General features: G+C 39.7%; 4 protein-coding genes and 1 long non-coding RNA gene across 8 annotated transcripts in view; 2 read left to right on the forward strand and 3 right to left on the reverse strand.

The window, feature by feature from the left end:
• LOC148910931 (uncharacterized) overlaps positions 1-6,211 on the reverse strand; it is a 46,336-nt gene extending 40,125 nt beyond the window's left edge. Inside the window, exon 1 of the long non-coding RNA XR_016119870.1 lies at positions 6,002-6,211. This is a non-coding gene — a long non-coding RNA (uncharacterized LOC148910931). The remainder of the gene's footprint in view (positions 1-6,001) is intronic.
• The window catches only part of LOC116290156 (uncharacterized), a 52,127-nt gene extending 43,704 nt beyond the window's left edge, over positions 1-8,423 (forward strand). For 3 of the 4 annotated variants that reach the window (XM_089030527.1, XM_089030525.1, XM_089030526.1), the window contains exons 4-8: positions 4,662-5,000; positions 5,518-5,878; positions 6,314-6,352; positions 6,442-6,480; positions 7,294-8,423. In XM_089030527.1, coding sequence (XP_088886653.1) covers positions 4,662-5,000; positions 5,518-5,878; positions 6,314-6,352; positions 6,442-6,480; positions 7,294-7,756 — 1,241 coding nt within the window. In that variant the 3' untranslated portion in view covers positions 7,757-8,423. The remainder of the gene's footprint in view (positions 1-4,661; positions 5,001-5,517; positions 5,879-6,313; positions 6,353-6,441; positions 6,481-7,293) is intronic. The other variant, XM_089030528.1, reaches the window with a different exon arrangement.
• Positions 88-2,199, reverse strand: LOC148910936 (uncharacterized). Its single transcript, XM_089030580.1, has 2 exons — positions 1,956-2,199; positions 88-548 (listed from the first exon to the last, which is right to left on the reverse strand). The coding sequence occupies exons 1-2, from the start codon at positions 2,197-2,199 to the stop codon at positions 88-90; spliced, it is 705 nt and encodes a 234-aa protein (XP_088886706.1).
• Positions 8,424-8,831: 408 nt separating the features above from the next.
• On the reverse strand, positions 8,832-11,725 carry LOC148910937 (uncharacterized). The gene is made up of 3 exons (XM_089030673.1): positions 11,445-11,725; positions 9,794-11,345; positions 8,832-9,728 (listed from the first exon to the last, which is right to left on the reverse strand). Exons 1-3 carry the CDS (start codon positions 11,723-11,725, stop codon positions 8,832-8,834), a joined length of 2,730 nt encoding a protein of 909 aa, XP_088886799.1.
• Positions 11,726-20,284: 8,559 nt separating this feature from the next.
• LOC116296049 (uncharacterized) overlaps positions 20,285-26,681 on the forward strand; it is a 25,931-nt gene continuing 19,534 nt past the window's right edge. The window contains exon 1 of the mRNA XM_089030521.1: positions 20,285-20,649. Coding sequence (XP_088886647.1) covers positions 20,586-20,649 — 64 coding nt within the window. The 5' untranslated portion in view covers positions 20,285-20,585. The remainder of the gene's footprint in view (positions 20,650-26,681) is intronic.

The following is a 26,681-nucleotide window of genomic DNA, read 5'->3' on the forward strand; positions in this document are numbered from 1 at the left end:
ATCATTGACTGATGGCAGCTAAAACATTTAACTCCTTTAGTTGAACTTTGGAGTCTGCATATTTTGTGAAAATTACAGTTATGAAATTTAAATATGAATTTTACTAACATGCACTCTTATTGTTAGGTTCCCATTTGTGCTGTTGTCAAATATTGGCAACCAGACTAACTCAAACTCTCTTGTAGCTCTTCCTTCACCAGGTCCTATTGTCATTTCTGATACCATTGTTGCTCTTTGAAAAGTTCCTAGTCTGGCTGCTTGTAAGGCTGCAACTCCTGTTAGACTGCTTTGTTCTTCTGAGCATTCATCACTTCCATTGAAGGCTTTCCTCACCACTAGCATCACATCTTTTGCTTCAGACAAAGCCCTAACAACATCATCTTTTTCATATGTCTTATAAGACATTTTAAGGGCAGCTTGTTTCCAAATTGGGGCTTTCATGTGCCTGGTTTCTTTTACTGCATTGAGATGAGCGCTACCAATCTTCTTGAGGAGGTGGCAGAAGTAACTTTCTGGTATGTTGATGAAGTTAAAGTGGCACCATTTACCTTTAAGAACAATAATTTGTTTGGGATCATTAAAATGTTAGTGTGTGTAAACTAAATTTATGGCTAGGGTCTCATTGGTGAAGTAGCTCGAATTCAAGAGAAACTAATGCATAGCTGCATGGACTCTTCTCTAAGGATATGTTAGCGTGCGTTATGCACTTATCAATGTAAGATTTGATCAAAGTTCTTTAAAGAAAATTAAATGTCTCAGGGTAATCAAATAACACGAAAAAAATAGACGGCTAAAGAAGAAATAATTGTTGTCTAAACTGAAGAATTTCTGATCAAATTTCCGACAGAGGTGCAATTGTTTACTATCAAATCCGGCCTGCCCGAGTACTACCCCCACCACCGGTGTGCGACAAACGCAGACTGCAGACCAGAGATATGTCAGTTAGTATTTATAGTCGATTGTATTTTTCAAGTTTATTCATATTTTTATTTTTATATAAAAAGGTCGTCATAGAATAATAAAGGAATCATTGAATAAGCGCTTTCCCGTGCTTCTTGGATTCAAGTATTACAGCGATTCTCAAACTTCTGCGAACTCACTTGTTAACTATGGCCGGCGAAGTCAAACACTTCAACGGCTTGTCAGTGAAGTTGGTATTCAGTCCTTATATGTTTTTGACTGGAGGCAGCGAAAAACCAAATTCCTACATGCAATTGGCAGAAATTTTAGAATTGCAGTAATTAGGTCTGGTTTATGTTGACCACATAATTTTTGATCGAGTTCATTTGGCCTTTAAGGTCATGCTACAGCGTAATATTATTATTATTATTAGGAATTATGGATTCTTAATTTCTAATCATTATAACTAACCGTATTTACGCTGTAACAGGTTATCATCGTTACTATAAGTGTCCGGCATGACCGGCAGCCGGTCACATACTAAATGGATTATAGAAACTAAACTCAGCGCTGAAAAAAACCCTCAAGCGATTGTAAATCCTGCCTTAGAAGGGAAGAAACCATTCTCAGTTTATGCCAGGGACAATAGTAACTCTTTTTCACTTTGAAATTGTTTGGTATTCCTTTCAATGTACGTTCTTTTTAATATCTGTCATCGGGTTGTAACGCCAAAAGATTTCCGCGTTCAAACAAAATGAAGGTCACATACCACAAAAATTTGTTTAGAAGTATTCAATGCTTCCTTTATTATTCTATGACGACCTTTTTATATATAAATAAATTTGGAAAATACAATCGATTATAAATACTAACTGACATATCTCTGGTCTGCAGTCAGCGTTTGTCGCCCACCGCCCCCAGCACCACTTACATTGATAGGTGCATTTTGTGTGTATTTTGAAGCATGCCCTAACGATATCGCAAGTGGTAGGTCCAGTTCCGTGAGTCCTCGAAGACTAGTTATTTAAAAAATCAGCGAAAAGTTTAGTACTGACCTGGGACACGTGGATCGTGGGCAGAGTTTAAACACTCTACGACTCCCTTTAACCAGACGATGTAGCCATCTGACCTCTTGAGGTACTTGACAACCGGAAGATTTGCCTTCTTCTGGCCTAGAAAGAAGTCCACAGTAGGTGGAACTTTTTTTTGATGATTGCCGATATAGTGCCTTGATAAGGCTAGACGACTCTTGAATTGCTTGTCGCAATATGAACATGAGTTAAGATAAGTCTTGGACATTGTAGAACTGATGCGTTGAACAGCGGAATTGTTGATGATTCAGTCGCTTATTCAAAGGAAGGACCATTACAAAAGTGATGAATGACCAACATTTCCGCTGTTCGTTTCCGGATTCATAGTAGTAAGAGTTTAGAAAACTTAACGATAAAATATCCTGATCAACGTGTTGTTTCTCCTTAAAGCTTAGACTCAATCGAGCTTTCTTAACGCGAAATTTCGGCAGCCAGCTTGTCAATTTTATATAGTTCCGTGGACATTGAAATGGATCAAGAACGAGGAAAAAGTCATAAGGAACGAAGAAAAGCAGCAAAACGTAGATGGCGAGAAAAAAAGAAGGAACAAGCGAAACGTGCGAGGGTTGAAGATAGGAGATTAAGGATTGAAGAAATAGTAAGACAGCATGCGAAAACCTTGGAAGTACAGGAAGGGTCCAACAGAAATCAATCAAAAGACGCGTGTACGCAAGCTGGTTATGGAAAGCTTGCAAAAGATGGAAAGAAATCGAGAAACACTCTCCCAAGTTCGTCTGGTGGTTTACAAGCCCGGGCAAATCTACGAGAAATCCGTCGTTCTGAGGTGGTACGGGTGAAGTTTTTAGGCAGTGGATCATTTGGGTCATGCTACCTTGGGCAGTATCGGAGTCTCGATGTCGTCATCAAAGAGCTGCATAAGCAGGGTTTAGAAGAAACCACAAAGGAGGAGCTATTGCATGAAGCGAAGGTAATCGAAAGCCTAGGTGATCATCCAGGACTTCCTCTTCTTTTTGGCATCTGCAGCCTTCAATTGCCATATAGCCTGATTTTGCAGTATCACGGGGACAAGTCAAGCATGACAATAGCTAAAGCTGCATACTCTAAGAAAATTAAACAAGAATCACAATGGACTGCAATATTAAGGAGAGTAGCAGAGGCGATCATCGACGTCCATCAGGCCGGATACTTGCATAACGACATAAAGGGAAACAACGTTGTCTTAGAAAAAAAAGACCACCAATATAATCCCGTCGTCATCGATTTTGGCAAAAGTCGCCGTCTTGAAAATGCAAGAAAAGCCAAACTTCTCTCAAGAGAAGAACAAAAAAAATACAAGGAGAAGTATCAGCATATTGCTCCGGAGATAGTCGAAGGCCGCCAAGGTGAAAGCTTGGCAAGCGATATGTTTAGTTTTGGGAAGATGGCAGAAACTATCTATAAAAGCCTGAATTTTGAAGCATTACCTTCAGTTATTTCTCTATCTCTAGACTCCATCCCATCGAAAAGACCAAGTTTTCAAGAGGTTGCGAATGAACTGTCTAAACAGTAGAATTATATAGTTATATAATCATATAGTTATATAGTTTATAATTATGTATAGAATTATATTCAGTGTTAAGATAGTTATTTCGGCTATCATTTTTTGTGCATTCATTCGCCCAGACTGTAAATAGGTCTTGCTTACAAAACTCTTAGTCGCATTTATTGTTAGAATTTGAATCAAACAAATATCGTTTAGAAGTTTCGTTCTTAAGCACTTTTCAGGAATTTTTTTTTATCATATGAGGGCGGAGTAAAAAATAAACGTTAACAAACTTTGTAATTAGCTTCTTGAATTTCCCCTCTCAAGCACTAATGTAATTTATAATTTGATACATTAAACACTTTATTTGTTTGTTGACGGATGAGTAAAGATTATAACACTTTGGTTAATCAAACCATTCTTCTGAAATTTTGGAGTCCTGCTGATGTTCTACTGTTAAACAGTAGAACATCAGCAGGACCTCTCTATTTCAGAATTGAGTAAAGCTCGTCGTGAATGATAATCATTCATTAAGTTAACTGCTAGGCTTCATCAGGCGATGGCATAGACCTGATATCGTATAAATACGAATATTTGTTGAATGTATAGATTGATACCCCCATTGTTATACACTCCACACTCAAATAACATCAATAGGGACAGTGTTATAGAAATCTCCCATAAATGTGGAGATATCGGCAATAAGAAAACATTCAGAACGAAAACACAACAACCAAACACCCCTACCCGACCAACCAATCACAGCACAGATGAGCCGATGAGCGTTATATAACATCATCCAGTCTACACTATCGCCGGATGAAGACTAGCAGTTTGCAGTCGAAACGTAGCAGTCCTTTTACAGAAGTCCCAATTCAAGATCTATCCATAACAAAAAATTCCACTTAACACTTGCGCGAATCTTGAGCCGTGGAATGCAATACTGGAAAAAAAATATTCAACAACGCTAGATCCTGAAGAAGACCAACGAAGTATGGACGAAACGTCGATCGAAACTGGAGATTCCAGACAATTTTCAAAAACATGAACGAATGAAATAATATTTTGTAAATTATACCTCCTGAATTACTTTATCGTTTCTACCGTCAGTCCTTCATGGGAGTTCCAAAAACCCTTAACCTCCGCCATTGCCAAGTTTCATAATTAAAATTTATGTTCCATTTTAGGTTGCAACTACACTCTGACAAACAAGAAAGGTGTTTTCCAGTCCCCTGGCTTCCCTGGTGAATACCCGGATGGACAGCTGTGCTCGTGGAGGATCATGGTCCCTGATAATCACACCCTTATTGTAAACTTTACAAACTTCTCTTTGTACGACTACGATGAAGACTGTTTACAGCTATACGAAAATAACATTAAAATTTTTAAACGAAAGCAAGCATTCTTTGGCCACCACCCATCATTGACTTTCACAGCCACTAGCGATGTGATGTTCGTTTTTCGATCAGATGAAGAAAACAACAGCACTGGATTCAGGGCAAATTATATGATGTTCAAAACACCTGGTAAGTTGAAGCCTTTTGGTTTAACAATTTTGGGCGAAACTTCTACAAGTCAGTGATTCTGTTTAACATTGTACTTTTTTACCTAAATGGTTATCGTTCTTAATTTTATTGTGAAAATCCTAAATAGTTTATATGAGCTTACAACAAACCTTGACCTTAACATGGCCGACTTTATAGGAATATGTTAGAAAAACTGAGAGTTCTTCTTGATTTTTGCAGTGAATAAAAAAGCAGCAGGAATATGATAGAAACCGTGATACAAATACATTAGTTTGTTCTTGGCGTTTGTTTTTCTTCTGTTTGTTTGTTTGTTTGTTTGTTTGTTTGTCTGTCTGTCTGTCTGTTTGTCTGTCTGTGTGTTTGTTTGTCTGTATGTTTGTTTGTCTGTCTGTCTGTCTGTCTGTCTGTCTGTTTGTCTGTTTGTCTGTCTTTTGTTTGACTTTTGTCTTATCTTGTCTATAACATAATAATAATGTCATTAACTAACATTTTTATATGTGTGCTGTTTTGGTTTCAGAGAGAACCACTACTGCCCCGACAAAAACAACTACACAATCAACAGCCACCATCAAACCAACAACAGAACACATAACAACACAACCAACGACAACCAAACAACCAACAACTAAACAGCCAACCACTACAGAAGCAACAACAACATTTCCAACGACAACAAATGTTAACTCGACAACAAATGAAACGGTACAATGCAACCCAACAACAACTAAAAACAAATCTCAGTACATTAAAGGCGATATATATCCACTGAAAAAAACTTGTTTTTGTGAAGAGACATGGAGAATAGTTGTCATGGTAATACCACTGGTCGTTTTCATCCTTATTGCTCTCGTCGTTATCGACATTTATTGTCGTTGCAGGTATGAAACAATTATGTATTTGATCTAAATTTTATTTAAGATCTAGTTACGTAACACTACTTTTAATAAGACACCAAAAAATGTGAATACGAATAAAAACATTCCAAATTCGTGAATAATTACTCTTGTTCCTCGGCCGTTCTCCTTTCTCCATTAGTGTGCTTCTCAAAAGCACGCGCGGAATCGTCTCAGTCGACTAAGTTAGCCTTGGTGAGCTTCAGTAGATCTCTTTACCTTGAGCGTACTGTTTCTCATTTCAGACCACGAGTTATCCTCTTGAGAATAGGATCTTTCGTTGGAGTGGTGTCCAAATATTTATGTGTCTTCTTATGCACAGCCTTTAAACAAAACAAAAAAGCTCTAGGAATCAAATTTCAAGTATCTTTTTATTCCCATGCTTATGAATTAATGGTTTTTATTCCTATCTTATCGCAGATCCAAAAAGGCCTCGAAGAGTGGAACAAATGGATCAAGGTATGAGCCCCTTTTATTTTACACACTTAATAGCCAATATAACTGAATTCTACTGTAAATACCTTAAATATCTATGATCTTTATGACAGTGTGGATGATGGGATGGTCGTAAATCCGACATACGAGCAGTAAGTCAAACATTTTGTCTGTGTATTTGTTTGTTATTTTCTTAACTCGTTCATTTGCTAGTATCTCACTGTTTTCCATATGCACACAAGCACTGCCTTACTCATCGATCTAGCCAAACCATCTCTAAATCCTTCCATTCATCTCTCTTATATCTATGTCCTTATGCATCAATTCATTCTTTTATTCAATGCACTCGTCGTTGTGGACACATCACTCCCATACTGAAAATTCTTCATTGGCGGTCCATTCACGTCGAAACTATAATACTTTACTTACTACTTATAAAATCCTTCATGGTCTTGCACCATCCTATATGTCATTTCTGCTCAATATTCGTCAACCCACTCGCTCTCTACGCTCTTCCTCCCGTTCTCTCCTCTCCATACCGTTTACTAAGACTAAAACATACGGTCAGCATATGTTCTCTTACTGTGCACCATTTCTGTGGAATGAACTGCCAAAATCCTTAAAACAGTGCTTGACTTTAGGATCCTTTAAATCTGCTTTGACAACCTATCTTTACAAACTGGTCTACGACTAGTTTTTGCATATACATCGTTTATTTATACTGATTGCTTTTCAATTTGTCACATTGTAAATAGTATATAGTTCATATTACTTATTTAATTATTGTCAATGCATTAAGATTTTTTAAATGCTTATTAAACGTTATATTAGTATTATTATCATTATTATTATTATTATTATTATTATTATTGTTATTGTTATTGTTATTATTGTTATCATTGTTATTATTATTATTATTATTATTATTATTATTATTATTGTTGTTATTATTATTAATATTATAGGGGAAACATAATTCTTGACCAAACTACTGAAACTACCACAGACGCGTCAACCGTAAACACAGTTGATGAGCAACCTCAGTCACGTGACGAGCCTCCCGATTACGAGGACGTTGATTACACCCAACTGAATGAAGTGCCACCTCCAAGAAGATCAACAAAACGTCAAGAATGTCATCCACTCGAGGCCGTTGGTTATGATACTCCTGATGTATTCTACCACGTGCTGGAGCCCCCAAATATAGAATCATCAGATGGACCACAATGCCATGCGCGAGAGCCTCATGGTAATGCCGCCCCTGAAGTGTTTTACCACACATTGGAATCCCCCACAGATTTGAATAGACCAACTTATCAGAATCTTTCTGAAGTCAACCATTACACATTGAACCCACTCTACGAATCAGCAGAGAACTCTGCTCCGCTTGTTGAGGCGAACAAACTTTACGACAATTCCATCGCATGAGTGTGACATAGCATATCATCACGTAGGAGAGATTCCGCGTGACTGTGACAAAATTGATTAAAAATCACGATACGGTGATGGTACGAAAGTAAACCAAAACTCCTGAGTCGGAATTACTTGCTCTGGTTATACGCGATTTATTGTTCGTCAAATATAAATGCAAATTGATCATGGGAAGAAGACCACAGGTTTGTTAGCCACTGGCTATTAAGGACCCGTTATCAAACTATATATAAATAATCATAGGAGTAAAATGAACAAATAATGAATAGGGGTCACGGACTTAGTTTAGCTACCGTATTGCGTGGACCCACTTTGCCGTATAAAACATAAACGTAACTATTCGCAGCATGGAAAGTTGACAAAAAAAAAAAATTTTACTGAAAAATAAATAGATCATTAGAAAATAGAAGATTTTTAAAGTGTTGTTTTGTTGATTGTCAAAATATCAAGGACGGTGACGTTGTAGCTAGATGAAAGCGAAAAATACTGTCGCAAATAAATCAATAATTTATAATTTATCTTGCTGCCTTTAGTTCCCTAGGGAGAGGGGGTGGGGTAAAAATAAATAGCTTTGGTATCATTTTAAAATGAAGGCCAAAATATGTTTTTAGTTTTTAAGAGTTAATGTTTTTCATGAACCTCGTGCTTTCCCTTGTGTATTGTATTTTTTGACAAAGCTGTTTTTTGACCCTCCCCACTCTCCTCTCCCATCGGATGTACAGGATCGTGTGTTGGGGTTATGACTCGTGTGACGTTGTTTGCGTCCGGCGAGCGGTTTGTTCGACGAATAACACCTTTCTGATCAACAATCTTAAACTTTACTTTAACCTTTTCTTGTTTACATCGATTTACATTGATCAACAATAAAAAAGGGATCCCAAATTGGAATCAAAGGGATCATAAAGGATCATAAAGGGTTCGACCATTTGCCCGCCAACCTCCCTTGTCTCCGCTCTCGACCATGTGCTCCTATCCCATAATTTCACTCCACAGGTAACCCATTAACATGGCTCCCCAAAAATAAACATATTTTTTACAACAATAACAACAATGTCAATTTTTTATCAGTTCTTCATGGCTCCTCGTCGGGGATTCCCGGTTCTTCCTGTTCAGCTTCTAGGAGGAGGACCAACTTAGCAATTGGTCGATCCAGCGTTGAACCCTTGGAAGTACGAACCGTTACTGATCTGACGAAACCTTGATCATCCGAATGTGTAGTTATCACTTTAGCTAAAGGCCACTGACTTCGGGATGTGTCGCTGTCCTTTACTAGTACTATGTCTCCACTAACAAAGTTACGTCTCTTCCGTTGCCACTTGGGTCTTGCTTGTATGTTCTGCAGGTATTCTGTTTTCCATCTGCTCCAGAATTGATCCGTCAGATGTTGCACTCGTCGCCACCTCTTTCTGCAATACATATCCTCTGTTTGGAACTTGCCGGGTGGTGGTAAGACGATCTTTGACTTTCCGGTTAACAGCATACTTGGAGACAGCGGTATTGGAGACAGTGGATCGTTGATCGTGTCTACGGTGAGGGGACGACTATTTATAACTGCTTCAGCTTCACAAATAAATGTAGTAAGTGATTCTTCATCGAGTCTTGATCCATGTTCCTTCATCAGGGCTGCTAAGATGTTCCGAACTGACCGAATTTGTCTTTCCCAAGCTCCACCGAAATGACTGGCAGTGGGAGGGTTCTTGATCCAATCAATATCATTCTTTAGGAGTTCAGATCTAATCTTGTCGTCATCCATTTCGTCGATCGCTTTTTTCAACTCGTTCTCTGCTCCAACAAGATTGGTTCCTTGATCACTGTACAACTGTCTGATAGGACCTCTTCTTGCGACAAATCGGCGCAACGCTTGTATAAAAGAATCTGCATCCAACGAATGAGCTACTTCAATGTGTACTGCTCTACTGGATAGGCACGTAAATAATGCTCCATATCTCTTTACTTCTTTGCGTCCGATCTTGATATACCACGGCCCAAAATAATCCACGGCAGAATTAGTAAATGGTGGTGCGGCTCACCTACATTTCCGCGTAGGAAGCGACATCTCACACATTTGGCAAGCCAACTTCTAATCGCGTGGCCGCCACTGACAACCCAGTATCCGTTTGCACGTAGTTCGTTTAATGTGATGCCTCTTCCACTATGCTGTGTTCCTTCGTGATAATGGCGAATAATCAACGTTGTAACATGTCCCGACTTTGGGAGTATGATAGGATTTCTTATAGCATCATCTACTGCCGCTCTTCTGAGTCGCCCACCGACTCTGAGTATTCCGTTGGAATCCAAGTAGGGGTCTAACTTGTAGAGTGTACTAGACCTCATGACTGACTTCTTATCTTTGTCCAGTTTTCGACTTTCGCCTTTCGCTCGCGTTTCTATGTCCTTTAGCAATGATATGTCCTTTTCAAAGGCACTTGCTTGCGTAAGCTTGATAATTTCTGTTTCGGCTTGCTTCAAATCGCTCACTGTGACAGGACTACAACTCTGTTGGCGGTCTTCCTTTATGATGTTCTTTAACTGTTGTTTGTACTTTAGGCACCAGGCCACTACTGCTCTTGCTCTTGTCCACTTTGAGAATCTTTCTAGACGCTGTAGCACATTGCTCCTTTCTTGAACACGGTTAGCATGCACTATGACTTTCTTGACTTCTGGATTGTCATCATCCAGCTGGAGTTTACATGATGGCTGTTGAGGCCATTGTTCTTGTGACTGCCAAAGGAACTCCGGTCCACGAATCCATTTTGACTGCTCCACAAATTTTCTTGGCATCAGTCCTCTCGAACCTTCATCTGCTGGGTTCGAGGCAGACTCAACAAATCTCCAGCTGCCTGGGGACGTGAGATCTCTGATAATCTGCACCCGATTTGCTACATATACATGAAAACGTCGCGCTTCGTTACTTATGAAGCTCAACACTACTTGACTATCAGACCAGTAGAACTCTTCGAGACTTTCGTATTCTAGTTCTTTCTTTAGTGCATCAGCTACCTTTACTGATGTTGTGGCTGCTGCCAGCTCTAGCCTTGGGATGCTTACAGCTTTCTTTGGTGACACTCGTGCCTTGCCTGCCACGAGTGCACAGTGTATCTTGTTGTGTTCATCCACTAATCTTATGTATGAACACTGTCCATAACCTTTCGTTGACGCATCCGACAGGCTGTGGAGCTGTGCCGAGACGACTTTACCGAAATCTGGAGCCTTAAAGCATCTTGGTATGTTGAGCTGATCAAGACATGCAAGCTGACCTCTCCATTTGTTCCAACGCGTTTGGATGTCTTCGGGTACTGGTTCATCCCAGCTACATTCTTGACAAATGTCTTGAAGGATCTGCTTTCCGGTTAGCACAACGGGGGCTATAAACCCCAGTGGGTCGTAAATTGAACTCAGAGTAGATAAGATACCTCTTCTTGTACAAGGTTGATTCTTTAATTCAATTCTAAACTTGAAGGTATCCGACTCTATGCACCAGTGTAGGCCTAACGCTCTTTCTATCGGGAGCCTTTCTCGACAGAGGTCTAGATCATTGACGTTGTCCGCTCGGTGTTCTTTTGGCACTGATTCTAAGACTTTGCGACTATTGCTTACGAACTTAGTGAGATTAAATCAGCCTCTTGCGCACAGTGCCTTGACATCATGCAACAACTTGATTGCCTTTTCCTCGTTTTCAACTGACTTCAAGGTATCGTCGACGTAAAAGTTCTTTCTTAGGGTGTCTGCTGCCTCTTTTCCGAATTCCCTCGCATTATCTTCTGCTGTGCGTCTCAATGCGAAGTTGGAACAACCCGGTGATGAGACACCGCCAAAAAGGTGGACTGTCATATAGTATTCTTCTGGTCGATTGTTGAGATTCCCGTCAGGCCACCACATGAAACGCAGGAAATCTCGATCTTGATCGTTGACTCTGACTTGGTAGAACATTTTCTCTATATCACCCATAAACGCGATCTTCTCCATTCTGAACCTCGTCAGCACACCTATCATCTATCATTGTCGTTTATGGATTCCCCTTGGTATTTGGCGGAACAATCAAATACCACACGAATCTTCTGTGGTTTCTGTGGGTGATATATCCCGTGATGGGGTATATACCAAACCTTGCCAACAGGAGTCTTTAATCTTTCAGGTGCAACCTTGACTGCATGTCCCTTGTCTATGAGGTTTGACATGAACGCTGTATAATCATCATGATACCTTTCATCTGTCAGTAGTCTCTTCTTTAGACTGTTCAAACGTTGCAACGCTTGCTCACGATTATTTGGAAGTTGAACGTTCTCACTCGTGAATGGGAGGGGCATTTCATAGTGATTGTCCTCACAGAGTCTAATTCCTTCTTCTGCCATCTTGATGAATCTGCGATCTTCCTGTGACATGCCTGTTCCACTTTCTCTTTCTGAGAAATCTACTTCGAACATTCGTGATACTGCTTGAGGGGTTATCAATTCCTTGGATGCTCTTTCTATGGTTATGTAGCCTCTCTCCGCAATAGAATCATCAGCTTCCTTTACTTGTATTCTATTACAATTGACTGAGGCCTTACCCCTGCTGCACACCGGACCGTTCACGTACCAACCTAGCAGAGACCGTACAGCGTAAGGACCGTCTTCATTTCCATGTATTACTTCTCTTGGCCGTACTGCGCTTGGGCAATTTAGTCCGATAAGGAGACCTACTTCTAGGTTTTCCATATAAGCAGGTATAAGTTCTGTCATGTTTAGCAGATGAGGCCATTCGTAGCCAATTTCCGGTCTTGGAATTTCTGCTCGATCTACAGGAATCTCCTTTCGAACGTAAGTTCTCGGTAGGCTTGCCTCTGCATCTCTTTGCGTGAAGTGAACTGCCACGAGGCCGTCTACAGCTTTCGTTTCAATCTCTTGACTACCATGTAGGGTGCCCAACAGTATGGTGGTTTCTCTTCCAACCATGCCTAACTTCTGTAACGTCTCCGCCTTGACAAAGGTGCCGCCACTAGCATTATCGAGAAGAGCATAAACTTGAATTCTCTTATCAGGATTGTTCCTGTGATATAGCCACACTGGTACTATGCCCATACTCACTGGAATGTCACCTGCTTCCGTTACCTCACAGATTGCGGTACACGCGTTATTGACTTTGCCTTCAGTCTTGGGTTCGTTGCTCTGTGATGACACTTCGCTGCTCTTACTATCTTTATCGCCTTCACTGCCTTTGACACTCGTGTTCTTGGAAGATCCTTGAAGTGATGGTTTCCAATCGTAATCATGTAATGAAGTGGGATGCTTCCTGTTGCAGACCTTGCACGATCTCTTTCGTTTACAGTACTTCGAGGTGTGTCCATTGTTGTAGCAACCGTAACACAAGTTCTTTTCTTTGATAAAGTTCCTTCTGTCAACTAGACATTTTGCCTTGAATGCTGGACATTCATCTATGTCATGTAAGCTGGAACAAAACAAACAACTACTACCAGTGTTCATTACTTTAGCGCTGTTGTCAACTAAAGATACGTTTGTAGCGAAACTTGAACCTTTACTTCTTTGAATCTTTCTTCCACCAATGGTTGGCCTTTCCCTTCGCGGTTCCTGCACTTTAACGGTATCCTCTGAGTAGATAGGATCTGTGGCTAGATCGGCTTGTTCGGCTACAAATTCCACGAAGTCTGCAAATTCGGCTATCCTTGACTGTGCATTGGCTATTCTGTTGGACTTTTCACACCACTTTACACGAAGATACCTTGGTAACTTCTCCCACAACTGACGCAGGACATGGGTTGTGTTTAGATCACTCATGTAGGCAATGCCTATCATTGCATTTCGTGCTTGTTCTAATGCAATAGAAAATTGCTGTAAACTAGCCCCGTCATTTGGTTTTACTGCAGGCCAATTGCAAAGCTTTGCAATGTATGCACTTGCTATCTTGAAAGGATTTCCAAAGTGTTTCTTTAGTAATTGCTTGGCTACCTTGTACGAGTCTTCTGACTTGATTTGCATGCATCCCTTTATTAGCTCTTTAGCCTTACCATCTGTATACTGTTCCAAAAAGTATAAGCATTCAATGGGGCTCTCTACCTTTGATTCTATTAGTGTTTCCAAGGCTCTAATAAATGCTGGATATTCCATTACATCCCCTGCGAATATGGGTGGCTTGTGTGAGGGTAACTGACTTCTGGTTTGATGCTTCACAATTAGTTCTGATAACTCATTCTGCTTTCTTTGTACTTCAATGAAGCTCTCTTGGGCGCTTTCATAAGCTTTGTGATCAAAATTGTCAGCTGTTTGTACTACTGCTGGGGTGCTCGTCCACCCTTTCATTGTGTGAGGGGGTCTGGGGACCCACCCTGAGGCTGGTGGATGCAAAGCTGAGCCTTCACTCAATTGATGTGCTACTATTGGGGTAACAATTGACGATGTGACATTAGCTACAAATGGTGCAGGGTTATTCTGCGATTCGCCAGATATTATTTGACTTGTATTGTTATTCCCGGCCAAAGAACTTGAGGAGGATGTGACAGTGCGTGGCATTTCTTTAGTTGCTATGGCAGCTGAGGAGATTTCAGCTGGATTGTCATTCTTGTAGCACTCATTCCTACCCTCACTTCTCACATGTTCATTCTCGTACTCTTCATAGATTCTTTCTTCTGTCTTAGCCTCTGCTAGCTCTTGCTTTAGCTGGAGCTCCTCAGTCGCTATTTGCAAAGCTTGTTTTTCCTTTAGGAAAGCTGCTTTAATTTCTAACGCTGCTGCTTTAGCTTTAGCTTCAATCAACTTTGCTCTGGTCGCTGAGGAAGCGCGAGAACGGCGAGAACCTTGAGAAATTTGAGACTGTGTTTCGACAAAATTTGCATATTTCTCTTTCACACTGTTTTGGAAATCTACAACGCTTTGCTTGAAATGAAATATTTCCTTATCATGAATACCATGCCATTCTTGGGCCAAATCAATGTCATGTTCGTCTTCTAATATCTCAATATAACGTTCGTGGACTTCTTGAAACTTAATAACTAGCTGGTCAAAATATCCCATCTCTATTTGTACGATTCTTTCGTTTTCAAGGTTAGATAACAATGGCTTGATTTTGTTCATCTGTCTGGTAATATTCGACAACGCGTACTTACGATTCTCCTTGCGTTTTTGTGTCTCAAATTCTTTACCTTTAGCTGTCGGAATCCTTTCTCTGGCACCAGTACAATTTTCTGCAGTCAAATCGCCTTCCTTTTTACCCATTGAACCGTTGAAATCCATTTCGTTGTTGTTCTCCGGGTGCTGTAGCGGCGAAATGACGACTGGCGAATTCGACATAAATTCGGTTGGAAGCGTTGGAATATTAACTGCTAAACTATTCATTAGACCAAGAAGACCAAATTCTTGAAATTCGTTCTCTATATTATCCATTTCTGCTGTCCATCGGTTGATCCTTCGCTTGGAGGCTGAACTCTCTGGTCGAACTGTGACGTTGTTTGCGTCCGGCGAGCGGTTTGATCGACGAATAACACCTTTCTGATCAACAATCTTAAACTTTACTTTAACCTTTTCTTGTTTACATCGATTTACATTGATCAACAATAAAAAAAGGGATCCCAAATTGGAATCAAAGGGATCATAAAGGATCATAAAGGGTTCGACCATTTGCCCGCCAACCTCCCTTGTCTCCGCTCTCGACCATGTGCTCCTATCCCATAATTTCACTCCACAGGTAACCCATTAACAACTCGGAAGTAATATCGAAAGCCTCAAAACATCAGTCAATCTGAAGCTGACTTGGTAAAGAAAACACAAATAGTTTCTATTCGTGCAAGACTTGGTAAATACTTAGTTGGTGTGATATAATGTTGGTTGTTTGGTACTCCGTCGTTCTTCTTCTTTTTCTTCACCCAGCAGGAGATATTACTGGTAAGCTTATCGATAATTTTTATATCGGAGAAAATCATTCTTAGAAAGTCATTGCTGTAAGCGTGCGAGAGTAACTAGCTCTGTTTGTCAGGAATGATTCCCTATGAATTTTATGTAAAATTTCAAAACTGAATTTATAGCTTAATGAATAAATTCTATACAACTAAATATAACGCTTAAGTTTGAAAATTAAAGAAATGGTTCTTGAAATGTCTTTATTTATTTCTTTTAGACTGTAACGCTAACTAAAGATAATGATTTAGTCATTTCGCAACCAAAATTCAGTATCAAAGTAGTCATGAATAAATTGCATCTCTAAAACGGTGAACGGTTTTTAAAGTAATATACTACAGTATGAGTGGCCGTGTTGTATCCGATATACAAACTCACTCGAGGTGTAGCCGAGAGTTTGTATATCGGACACACAACACGGACACGAATACTGTAGATTACTTATCAAACGTCTAGGTTAGTTCCTTTGTGTTTCGCTAAAATTTTTAAGATAAAAGTGAATCTGGCCGAGAAAATCCATCTTAAAGTTTATGCAAATGAACAGGATTCTGTATCTGATTTACAAAACTCTTTACGGTAGTGATTTCTGTTATGTTTTCCTCATGAATTATTAATGAGTTTAATAATAAGGAAGTAAAGAATGTTGTGCTCTCCTAATAAACTCAAAACTTTCGTAAAGTTAAATTATTGAAATTTGTGGCTCTCATATACCCTCTTTTCCGGTGGGTAGCTCTCAGTGTGGTATCAATTCACGCATCAAAGTTCGGTAGGCATCAGACAAGGGATTTTTCAAGTCGCACCCTGCTTCGATTCCAGAGCCTCCTCAGCCATTATTAACTCCTCCGTGCAAGCCAGATCAAGAACAATGTTCAGCTCTGGCAAGGAGGAGATTAAGGATACTCTGCCAACAAATTATCTTTATAAATAAGAAATTCTTTATAGTTCACTTGTTTAATATGTTTACGTATTCTATATAAAAGTCAAACACTTCATTTACATCATCGTTATTCTCATGCAAAGCACATATTACACTTGGAGGTACAGAGATGGTTGTAATTTACATATCTTCTGTAATTTGGCTTCGATTTATTGCTTTATGTTTTGGTCTTCAAAAGCATGCCTGCCTAGCCAAAGGATTAAATTTTTGGACCGAATCAGCGAAAGTGCAACAGCCTAGATAGTGAGAGACTATGTAAGAGTCTTTGGGGAGGGGGGAGACCACATATAAAAAAGTAAAACATTACGAATCTCTACGAGTATATGTTTTGTGCAAACCTTAGTGAAATCGATCTCATTTTTGGCACCGATTTATTTTGTTATTCAATGCCAATGAAACTCTGGTTTCCATTGTTTAATTTGTTTCTGTAAAAATCTTTGAAAATCCTCTACTAATTTTTTATCCCAGAATCTTCGATGGCACCCGACAGCAACCCAACAAAAACACGGGCGAATCTAAGTATGAGATTGATTTAGCTAGGGTAGACAAAATGTCGCTTCCAATGGTTCCTTTGGGGGTATCAACTCATTGATAGTGTAATGATGCCATTTGTGTACATACTTATTGATTAGACTATAGACGGGGACCCTATAGAAGATGCGCGCAGGTATCTTAGTTAAGGCCCTAAAGACCTCTGGGTACTATTGCGCAATTTGTCCATTTTATCGGGGAGCAATCAGAAGAAAAAAACAAATGAGCGGTTTACCACAGGTAACCCGCTAAAAACGTATTTTAAACGTACATAAAAAGGTATTTTATTAGCGGTTTACCACAGGTAACCCGCAAAAAAAACCGCCAAGTATTTTATGACCGGTTAAAAACAGGTAACCCGCTAATGATACTTATTCCTTATAAAATGATGGGGTTAATCAGGCGATGGCATAGACCTAATATCGTATGTGCAAGGGCACTAGGACACCGAATGTGGTTGGATTTCTATAGGTTTTTTTTTTCCTTTCGATTATTTGAATTAAATCAACGTTATACTTGTTTACTTATCTTGTCCGTGTTCCTTTTTTCGCTGTCGTAATGCAGACGTTTTCATTTCAAAGGTCAAACGGTTTAAATAGCCTATGGGCGTTACTTCTTTAACGGCCGTTCCGTGTTTGACTCTGTTTGTACTATACCAACAACAACGCGACCGCGCGATGCTCCTTACGTCAGTAATATTCAACCGTCCAGAGTTAATATGGATAATCAAATTCACCTTAAGTTCCATATGGAACTTTTAAAAAAAACCTATAAAAATCCAACCACATTCGGTGTCCTAGTGCCCTTGGTTATTCATAGAAAGTTGAAACAATCTCAAGACAGGCGAGAACAGCAGTGACAGTGTACTCAAGTAAAGGAAGGTAATACATTAGTATCATAAGGTAATTGTTGATAATGCCCGAATCCGTCGGATTCGTAAAACATTTATTCATATCCGAATCCGCAAATAATTGCACAGTTGACTCGCATTTGTTTGTGTTTTAGCAATTTCGTGTCTTGACCAAACACATGGAGAAATCCGCAATTCGCTGCATTTATAGGCGGGATCCGCCAATCCGTGTAAATTTTACTCTGGATCTGAAATCCGGCGAAAACCGTCGATCCGTAGACCTATTCACTCCACCCACCCCTCCCTAACACTTTGTAGTGAAGGATGTCTTTGAGGAATCTTTCATCGATCATTTTAATGTCATTATTTTAGTTTTTTTTTTCTTAAAAGAGAATAGATAAAACAGAAGGAAACATATGAATATCTGCATCAGACAAGCAGGACAAGCAAGTGAGCTACATACCCTTTTTTGCCACACTGAACCATGTGTATAAGGACACCTTCAGGAGCAGAAGAACTCTACTTCACGCTGTGTACAAATATAAACCAAGCTACTTCAAGACCCTTTTGTGAATGCACCGGCTAACAACAAAAGAAAGAACGTCATTAAATTACTTACTCTTTCAAGTCAATTTGTTTTAAAGTGTTATTCTTTTTCATTGGTTCAATAGGCCTCATTCTTGTCTTGTCTTAGCTTGGTGGAATATTTTCCCATTTCAGACCACGTGTCATTCCTTGGAGAATAAGGTTCTTGGTTTCAGTTGTACCCATATTCATGTGTCTTCTCATGCACAACCGTTAAACAAAAAAATGATTCTCTTGCGAATGACAGGTGTTCTCAATGTAATGAGAAAACATTGCATCAAGACGAATTATATCTGCAAACAAATAAACAAAGAAAGATTGGACTGTTCGAAACTTTTGTAAATTTTTTAAAAATATTTAAACCAGAGTCAGCAAGTCAAATACAAATTACTATGAATACTGACTGCAACTTTCACATTTTAAACAAATTAACATCAATTTTATCGATAATACTAGGAGAGAGCCTCTGGGCTAATCAATGTCAGTCCAAGCATCGGGAGTCACTGATCGAATTAGAATTTAGCGTACGTTGGGTTTTGTGAAGAAAAGGAACGATCGAGAAAAAATAAAATAGGTATTGCAAATAAATTTTACCGCTGGAATCATCAGGTTCTTGAAAAAAAAAAAAAAAAAAGAAAAGAATAAAGGATAACGAGGTAAGACCTAAAAGGACGCTTTTCTAGGTAACAGTCACCCCATTGAAATCTTTCTGAATCTGCCACGGCGTCAAATTGGTCAAATGCATTAATTCTCGCTCTGATCCCATTTTCAACATTTCAGTGTTGAGTTCGAAGGCAGCTCTAGCTATTGGAAGGCGGTAAATGGTATGTTTTTACTATTACACAGACGTTTAGTTTTCTCAAGTGAAAGAGATTCTATTCTTCTGCCATCAAAATAAAAGTGGCTGAAGTGACTCGACGGTGCCCGTACATGTAAAGTGGCGGATCCAGGGGTGGGATCTTGTGAAGCCAATCGCGTTCTTTAAGCTAAGTAGAAGCCGATCTTACCATCTTTTTCAACGTCGCGGCCACTTTAGTTGGAACCCCCTCTTTAAAATCTTGGATCCGTCACTGATAATGATTAGTCATTATTTTCAATAACTAAAACTTAATTAGAATGTTGGTTTAGAAAATTTAGTATTGAAAAGGTTTCATCATGAATCCATGAAAGACAAGCCACTAGTCTTCAATGTCCACGACCGCTTTTAAAAGCAATGTTATAGAAATGAACATTCCCAAACCTTCCCACACATTAATCAATCTTCGCTTTTATGACTGAGGATTTTATCTTACCCTACTCCTACTCCTACGATTTTACCTTACCCTACTCTTACTCCTCTCCCCCCCCCCCAAAGAAAATGAATCTACCGTATAAGAAGAGGGGTAGTCATGCTGTTTCGAAACCAGTAGTAGCGCAAGTAGTACGTAGAATAGAGAATGAAAGTATACTGCTGAGGTACAAAACCATCTCTAAGGCCCCGTCCACACTATGCCGGATAAATTTGAATACGCAACTTTCACACCGAAGCCGAGAAAAAAGTTTTCCGTCCACACATGAAAACGGATAAAATGTTTCGCGTCCAAACTAGTCTGATAATAATATTAATAATATTAATAATATTAATAATAATAATAATAATAATAATAATAATAATTTATTGATCAGAGACGGCAAAAACGCTTCATTGCACATCTGAGCATGTGCATCGAAGCTGAAATTGAGCCCGCGTTGAATTTTTAGCCTTCCCGCAATGTTCCCATGACAATCATGACGTCATCGTTTCGAACAATTTCGGATACGAAATGTTCTCCGTCCACACTAATACGACTAGCCGGCGTTTTCACATTGTTCCACTCTGGAGACCGTATTTGAAAAAAATCGTTTTCGCTGAAGAATTGTTTCGGATTCGCCAGGACTAGTGTGGACGGTAGGCCTAACCAAATAAATAAAAATTCGGATTCAAATTTATCCGGCATAGTGTGGACGGGGCCTAACACGAAGAGAAATAAGTGAGAAGGTGACCGTCTCGTGTTCTCGATGTATCCGTGGTGTTGGTTCGTTTTTGTTATTCTTCTACACACAGCAGCAGTAGAGAATAAAGGTAAGATCTTGTGACATGTTGAGTGTTAAAGTCATCACCGTATTATCGAATCTAATACATATCAGGAATTTCCGCGTCATATATAGTTGTCAAGCGGAAACCGTATAGAAATAAATAGGATTATAAATAGGTGTCTAATGAAAAGTTAATGGTTAAATATACCGTTATATAATAAGTATGGTACGCAATCGTAGGTTGTTTTGAACTCTCAGTATGGTGTTCTAGTCTTGTTATAATGCCAATGGGAAAGTACAGTTTCACCTTTAACCAATACTGAGGCTATTTAGGGCCATTCAGAGTATGAGAATAATGGACTTTGACAGTTGGTATATAACAAAGAGTTTTATTGCCATAGAGGTTTTCATGACTGGTCAGTTACCTTTCCCTGAATCAGCAGAGAGCTCTGCTCCGCTTGACAAGGCTAACCATCAACATTACTACAACTCCATCGCATGAGTGTGGCATAGCATGTGATCAAGGAGGACAGATTCCGGGTGACTGTGACAAAATTGATTAAAAATCACGATACAGTGATGGTACGAAAGTAAAACGACATTGCTGAGTCGGAATTACTTGCTTTGGTTATACGCGATTTACTGCTCGTCAAATGTAAATGCAAATTGATCATGGAATGAAGGCCATACGTTTGTTATCCACTGGCTATTAAGGACCCGTTATCAAACCATATATAGATAATCATAGAAGTAAAATAAACAAATAATAAATAGGGGTCAAGGACTTAGTTTAGCTGCCGTATTGGAGTAGACCCACTTTGCCGTATAAAACATAAGCGTAACTATATCGCAGCATGGAAAATTGACAAAAAAAACATATTTTACTGAAAAATAATTAGATCATTAGAAAATAGAAATTTTTAAAAGTGTTGTTTTGTTGATTGTTAAAATATCAAGGACGGCGACGTTGTAGCTAGAGGAAAGCGAAAAATGATGTCGCTAATAAATCAATAATTTATCTTGCTGCCTTTAGTTCCCTAGGTAGAGGGGGAGGGGTAATAATAAATAGCTTTGGTATCATTAAAAATAAAGGCCAAAACATGGTTTTAGTTTTTAAGAGTTAATGTTTTTCATGAACATCGTGCTTTCCCTTGAGTATTGTATTTTTTTCTCTAACGGTGTAATGATTAAAGGATTGCAATGAAGTACTACCAAGCTGTTTTTTGACCCTCCCCACTCTCCTCTCCCATCGGATGTACCGGATATCGTGTTGGGGTTATGATTCGGAAGTAATATCGAAAGCCTCAAAACATCAGTCAATCTGAAGCTGACTTGGTAAAGAAAACACGAAATAGTTTCTAATTCGGCCAGACTTATTGCACTTGGTGTAATACAATGGTGGATCTTTTAGTTATGCAGCCATTCTCATCCTTCTTCTGCAGAATGGATATATCACTGGTAAGTATAGAATACTGAGATGTTGAAACAACTATAACAAAGTACGTGAGGGTAGGAGCCTTGCAGAGAGATGAGGAGAGAGGAGAGAGGAGAGGGAGAGAGGAGAGAGGAGGAGGAGAGAGGAGGAGCGAGAGGAGGAGAGAGGAGAGAGGAGAGAGGAGAGAGGAGAGAGGAGAGAGGAGGAGAGGGAGAGCAGAGAGGGAGAGAGGAGAGGAGAGAGGAGAGAGGCGAGAGGAGAGAGGAGAGAGGAGGAGAGGAGAGAGGAGAGAGAGAGGAGAGAGGAGAGAGGATAGGAGAGATGAGAGAGGAGAGAGGAGAGAGGAGAGAGAGAGAGGAGAAGGAGACGGAGAGAGGAGAGAGGATAGAGGAGAGAGAGGGAGAGGAGAGAGAGAGAGGAAGAGTAGAAGAGAAGAGAGAAGAGAGAAGAGAGAAGAGAGAAGAGAGAATAGAGAAGAGAGAAGAGAGAAGAGGCGAAGAGAGAAGAGAGAAGAGAGAAGAGAGAAGAGAGAAGAGAGAAGAGAGAGAGGCGGAGATAGGAGAGAGGAGAGAGGAGAGAGGAGGAGGAGAGAGGAGAGAGGAGAGAGGGAGAGGAGAGAGAGGAGAGAGGAGAGAGGAGAGCAGGAGCGAGGAGAGAGGAGAGAGGAGAGAGGAGAGAGAGATAGAGAGGAGAGAGGAGAGAGGAGAGAGGAGAGAGGCGAGAGGAGAGAGGAGAGGAGGAGGAGAGAGGAGAGAGGAGAGAGGAGAGAGGAGAGAGGAGATGAGGAGAGAGGAGAGGAGGAGAGGAGAGAGGAGAGAGGGAGAGAGGAGAGAGGAGAGAGGATAGAGAGAGAGGAGAGAGAGAGAGGAGAGAGGAGAGAGGAGATAGGAAGTAGGAGAGAGGAGAGAGGAGAGAGGATAGAGGAGAGAGAGAGAGGAGAGAGGAGAGAGGAGAGAGGAGAGAGGATGAGAGGAGAGAGGAGAGAGGAGAGAGTAGAGAGAGAGAGAGGAGAGATGAGAGTAGAGGAGAGAGGAGAGAGGAGAGAGGAGAGAGGAGAGAGGAGAGAGGAGAGAGGAGAGCGGAGAGAGGAGAGAGAGAGAGTAGAGGAGAGAGGTAGAGAGAGGAGAGAGGAGAGAGGAGAGAGGAGAGAGGAGAGAGGAGAGAGGAGAGAGGAGAGAGAGAGAGGAGAGATGAAGAGAGAGAGCAGAGTGGAGAGGAAGCGATCGAGCGATGAGAGAGGAGAGAGGATAGAGAGAGAGGAGATAGGAGAGAGGAGAGGGGATAGGGAGAGAGGAGAGAGTATAGAGTAGATAGGATACTAGTAGAGAGTAGTAGAGGAGGATAGGAGAGAGGAGAGATAGGAGGAGAAGGAGAGAGGGAGAGATGAGGAGAGAGGAGAGAGGTATGAGAGAGGATAGAGTGATAGGGATAGAGTGATAGAGGATAGAGGAGATATGATTAGATATATATTAAGATATAGATTATATATTAATAGTATATAGGATAGAGTAGTGAGTAGAGTAGGATGATATGATATTATTATAGATGATATATTAGATATATATTATTATTAGAGTATATAGGGATATATGAATATATATATATTATATTATTTATATTATATATTATATATTATATATTATATATTATATATTATATATTATATATATTATCACCTATTGGGTACTCTTAGTCCCTACGGGATTAATGAACGCTTTACTTTCAACTAATCTTTTATTTTGTCTTTTGATTGTTTGTTTTTGTTTCCTTGCCAACCCTGCTCTCATTGGTTTCTTTTGTCTTATTCTATTATATATACACTCCTTTCTACCACTTCTTTCTCTTTTACTCCGACGAAGGACTAGCGTCCGAAACGTCAGTAAGTTTTTTCATCTTTTCACGGTGTATAATTTACCTTTTCATCATTACTGTTTCATTAGAAACACCGACGCAGCTCACACTAGTTTTTAGCTAGTTATATCTTTTCATATATATTAGTAGATTTGAAAAACAGCTTTCAGACCTTTCAATAGAAACTCGATTTTTGTTGTTGAAAGCAAACGTGAGAAGACTATTTGTAGTTATGAATTAAACATATCGAGTGTTTTAAAAATTACATTTCGCAATTTAGTTGATGTAAAAAGGAGCTAAGCTGCCGATGTATTTACAGGACTTGGGCCATTTCCCAGAGCACATAGAGTGCACGCCATATATAAGTGAAACAAAAACCAAATACGTAATGTCTTTAGTGCCGTAGCAGAACATTGGGAACAAAAGCAAATACCTCTACGCGTCTTTATTTGGTTCGTGCCTAAGTGAATTCTTAGCTTTTTTACAACTAATTAGTTGATATCTAAATCCGACTCCCAAGCGCTACATGGCTAGTAATCAGTTTCACGGATATATCGCGTGCACTCTAATTCGCATGCATGTCATCAATTTTGAAACTCAGGGTCGCGTTGCTCTAACCAAATCAACGTTGACTTTTCATATATCGAGACGGTGGTTTATATTTGATTTCATTACACATTTAGGGTCGATATCAGTGAAATAAAGCCGTGAATAAAATTCATATCAGTCAAGTGATATGATATCACTTCACGGTAAAAACTGTCCAATAAGATCTCGCGACATATTTTAGTTTTAACCAATCAAATTCGACCCTAAATGTATAATACACAGATAATCGCATAAGAGCTTTAAATCGTTTTTATTCACGAGTTTCGTATCATACCGCGAACGAGCGAGTCCTCAAGCGGCTATAGTGAAACCAGCAACAGTTAGATTTTAAGTCTAAAAAATCAACGGATTCATTATCTGGCTACTTCCTTGGCTTGTAATTTAATTGCCTATAGTTTTAAAACGTTTATAAAGAATTTTTATATTTAAACAGCCACATTATTTGTAATATATACAGTATGAGTGGCCGTGTTGTATCAGATATACGACCACGAGGCGTAGCCGAGTGATTGTATATCTGATACAACACGCACACGAATACTGTATATGACTTATCAAACGTCTACTGGTTAGTTCCTTTGTGTTTCACTAAAATTTTCAAAATTAAAGTGAATCTGGCCAAGAAAATCCAACTTAAAGTTTATGCAAATGAACACAGTTTTGTATCAGATTTACAACACTCTTCACGGTCGTGATTTCTGTTGTGTTTTCCTCATTAATTATTCATGAGTTTGATAATATCTATTAAATACAACGCAGTATCTCAACTCGTTTGAAAATAATATCGAAAATAGAAACGCTAGCGAAGAAAAAATCGTAAGAGACATCAGTTAAATACTTCCGGAATAATCAAATGGCCCACTAGGGCAGAGTACGCACTAGACAAGTGCAATTGACGCCAGCTAGTTATTCATTTATGTACAACATTAGTTGGCATCAGAACGGTGAAAGAAATCCACGCCAACTGAGGCCCCGTCCACCCCGTCCAAAAAATAATTTGCGGATACAAAAATTTCCGGATACGTGTGGACGGGGCCTCTGACTGAGTCTATACATTTATGGGAAAGACGGAGCGGCCGTCGACGGTAGCGGTGAGAGCGTTACTCTCCCATATGTAACCCGGTTTCGATTGTCGAGTCGGTGGTGCTTGTGTCAATATCGTCAGTAGAGTTTCTAACTGGTTCTCTCCTGTGATTCGGGGTTTTTTCTCCTGCCGGGTTCTTAGGTTTTTTCCTCCTCTCCGCAAAATTAAATTCTAAATTCAATTCTGTGAACATGGAAACACGGAAGCCACAAGTTTGTTAGCCCCATGCCTATGAATTAAGTGTTACCCGCGTAAACAAGGGACACATTTATGAGTCTCAGGATGGGTCATACACAAATAGCGATATAATTCGAATGGTCTGATTTTGGCTCTGGCAATCACCTTTTCCGCACGGTCTGAGGCCCCGTCACACGTATCCGGAAAATTTTGTATCCGAAAAATTCTTTTTGCCGATTACGGGTGTTGGTCAAATGTCCGGAAATTTTTGATCCGTATCCGCGAAATTTCGAAAACGGTCTCCGCGTGGAATATTTTTCGAAACGATCCGAATTAGGATACGTGTGGACGGTCGTATCCGCAAATTTTCTTGAAACGCTGAAGAGTCAATGGTAAACAGACTTTGCGTTATGTCAATAAGGAAAACTATCGTCAAAGAAACTAGGGCACTAGCGTTGATCAAGGGCGGATCAAGAAATTCGGATACGTTTTGGACAGTGGGAATGTGAAACGATCGAAAAACGATCGAAACGCTTTGTGGACGCGAACATTGTCGTATACCGCAAAAAAAAATTTGCGCGATACAAAATTTTCCGAATACATGTGGACGCGGGCCTTAGTCTGTAATTATTTTCGATCGACACATGCCTCAAAACCCGAGTCTGAGGCTGAGTTTTGGTTGCGCGCGTTAATTATGAAAATTAGTTGTAAAATGACGGCAGAACAAAAAGCTTTTAAAAAAAAGTTAAGTTATAATGCTGGTTTTTCTGTACAATTGGTATTACTACCCAGGCCCTATGTCTGTAATCTTACTTGGTGGTTTTACGTATTTAGCTAAACAATGCCTGCTCTAGCTTTCAAACTATTTACTGTTATCTCATTCATACGGTCATCCCCGTAGATCGACGCCCCCTTATTTTAT

The sequence above is a fragment of the Actinia tenebrosa genome, unplaced genomic scaffold (assembly GCF_029948245.1).
Source record: "Actinia tenebrosa isolate PJP-AT-01 unplaced genomic scaffold, QUT_ActTen_1.0 PGA_scaffold15__27_contigs__length_11533743, whole genome shotgun sequence".
Classification (NCBI taxonomy): domain Eukaryota; kingdom Metazoa; phylum Cnidaria; class Anthozoa; order Actiniaria; family Actiniidae; genus Actinia; species Actinia tenebrosa.

Excerpts from the sequence above, each read along its gene's own strand:
- LOC148910936 (XM_089030580.1), bottom strand. The coding sequence starts at position 2,199 with ATGTCCAAGACTTATCTTAACTCATGTTCATATTGCGACAAGCAATTC. Across the intron at positions 549-1,955 it reads CCACGATCCACGTGTCCCAG|GTAAATGGTGCCACTTTAAC; the intron begins GTCAGTACTAAA and ends TTGTTCTTAAAG.
- LOC148910937 (XM_089030673.1), bottom strand. The coding sequence starts at position 11,725 with ATGGAGAAGATCGCGTTTATGGGTGATATAGAGAAAATGTTCTACCAA. Across the intron at positions 11,346-11,444 it reads TACGTCGACGATACCTTGAA|TCGCAAAGTCTTAGAATCAG; the intron begins GTCAGTTGAAAA and ends CGTAAGCAATAG. Across the intron at positions 9,729-9,793 it reads GTCGCTTCCTACGCGGAAAT|ATCGGACGCAAAGAAGTAAA; the intron begins GTAGGTGAGCCG and ends TGGTATATCAAG.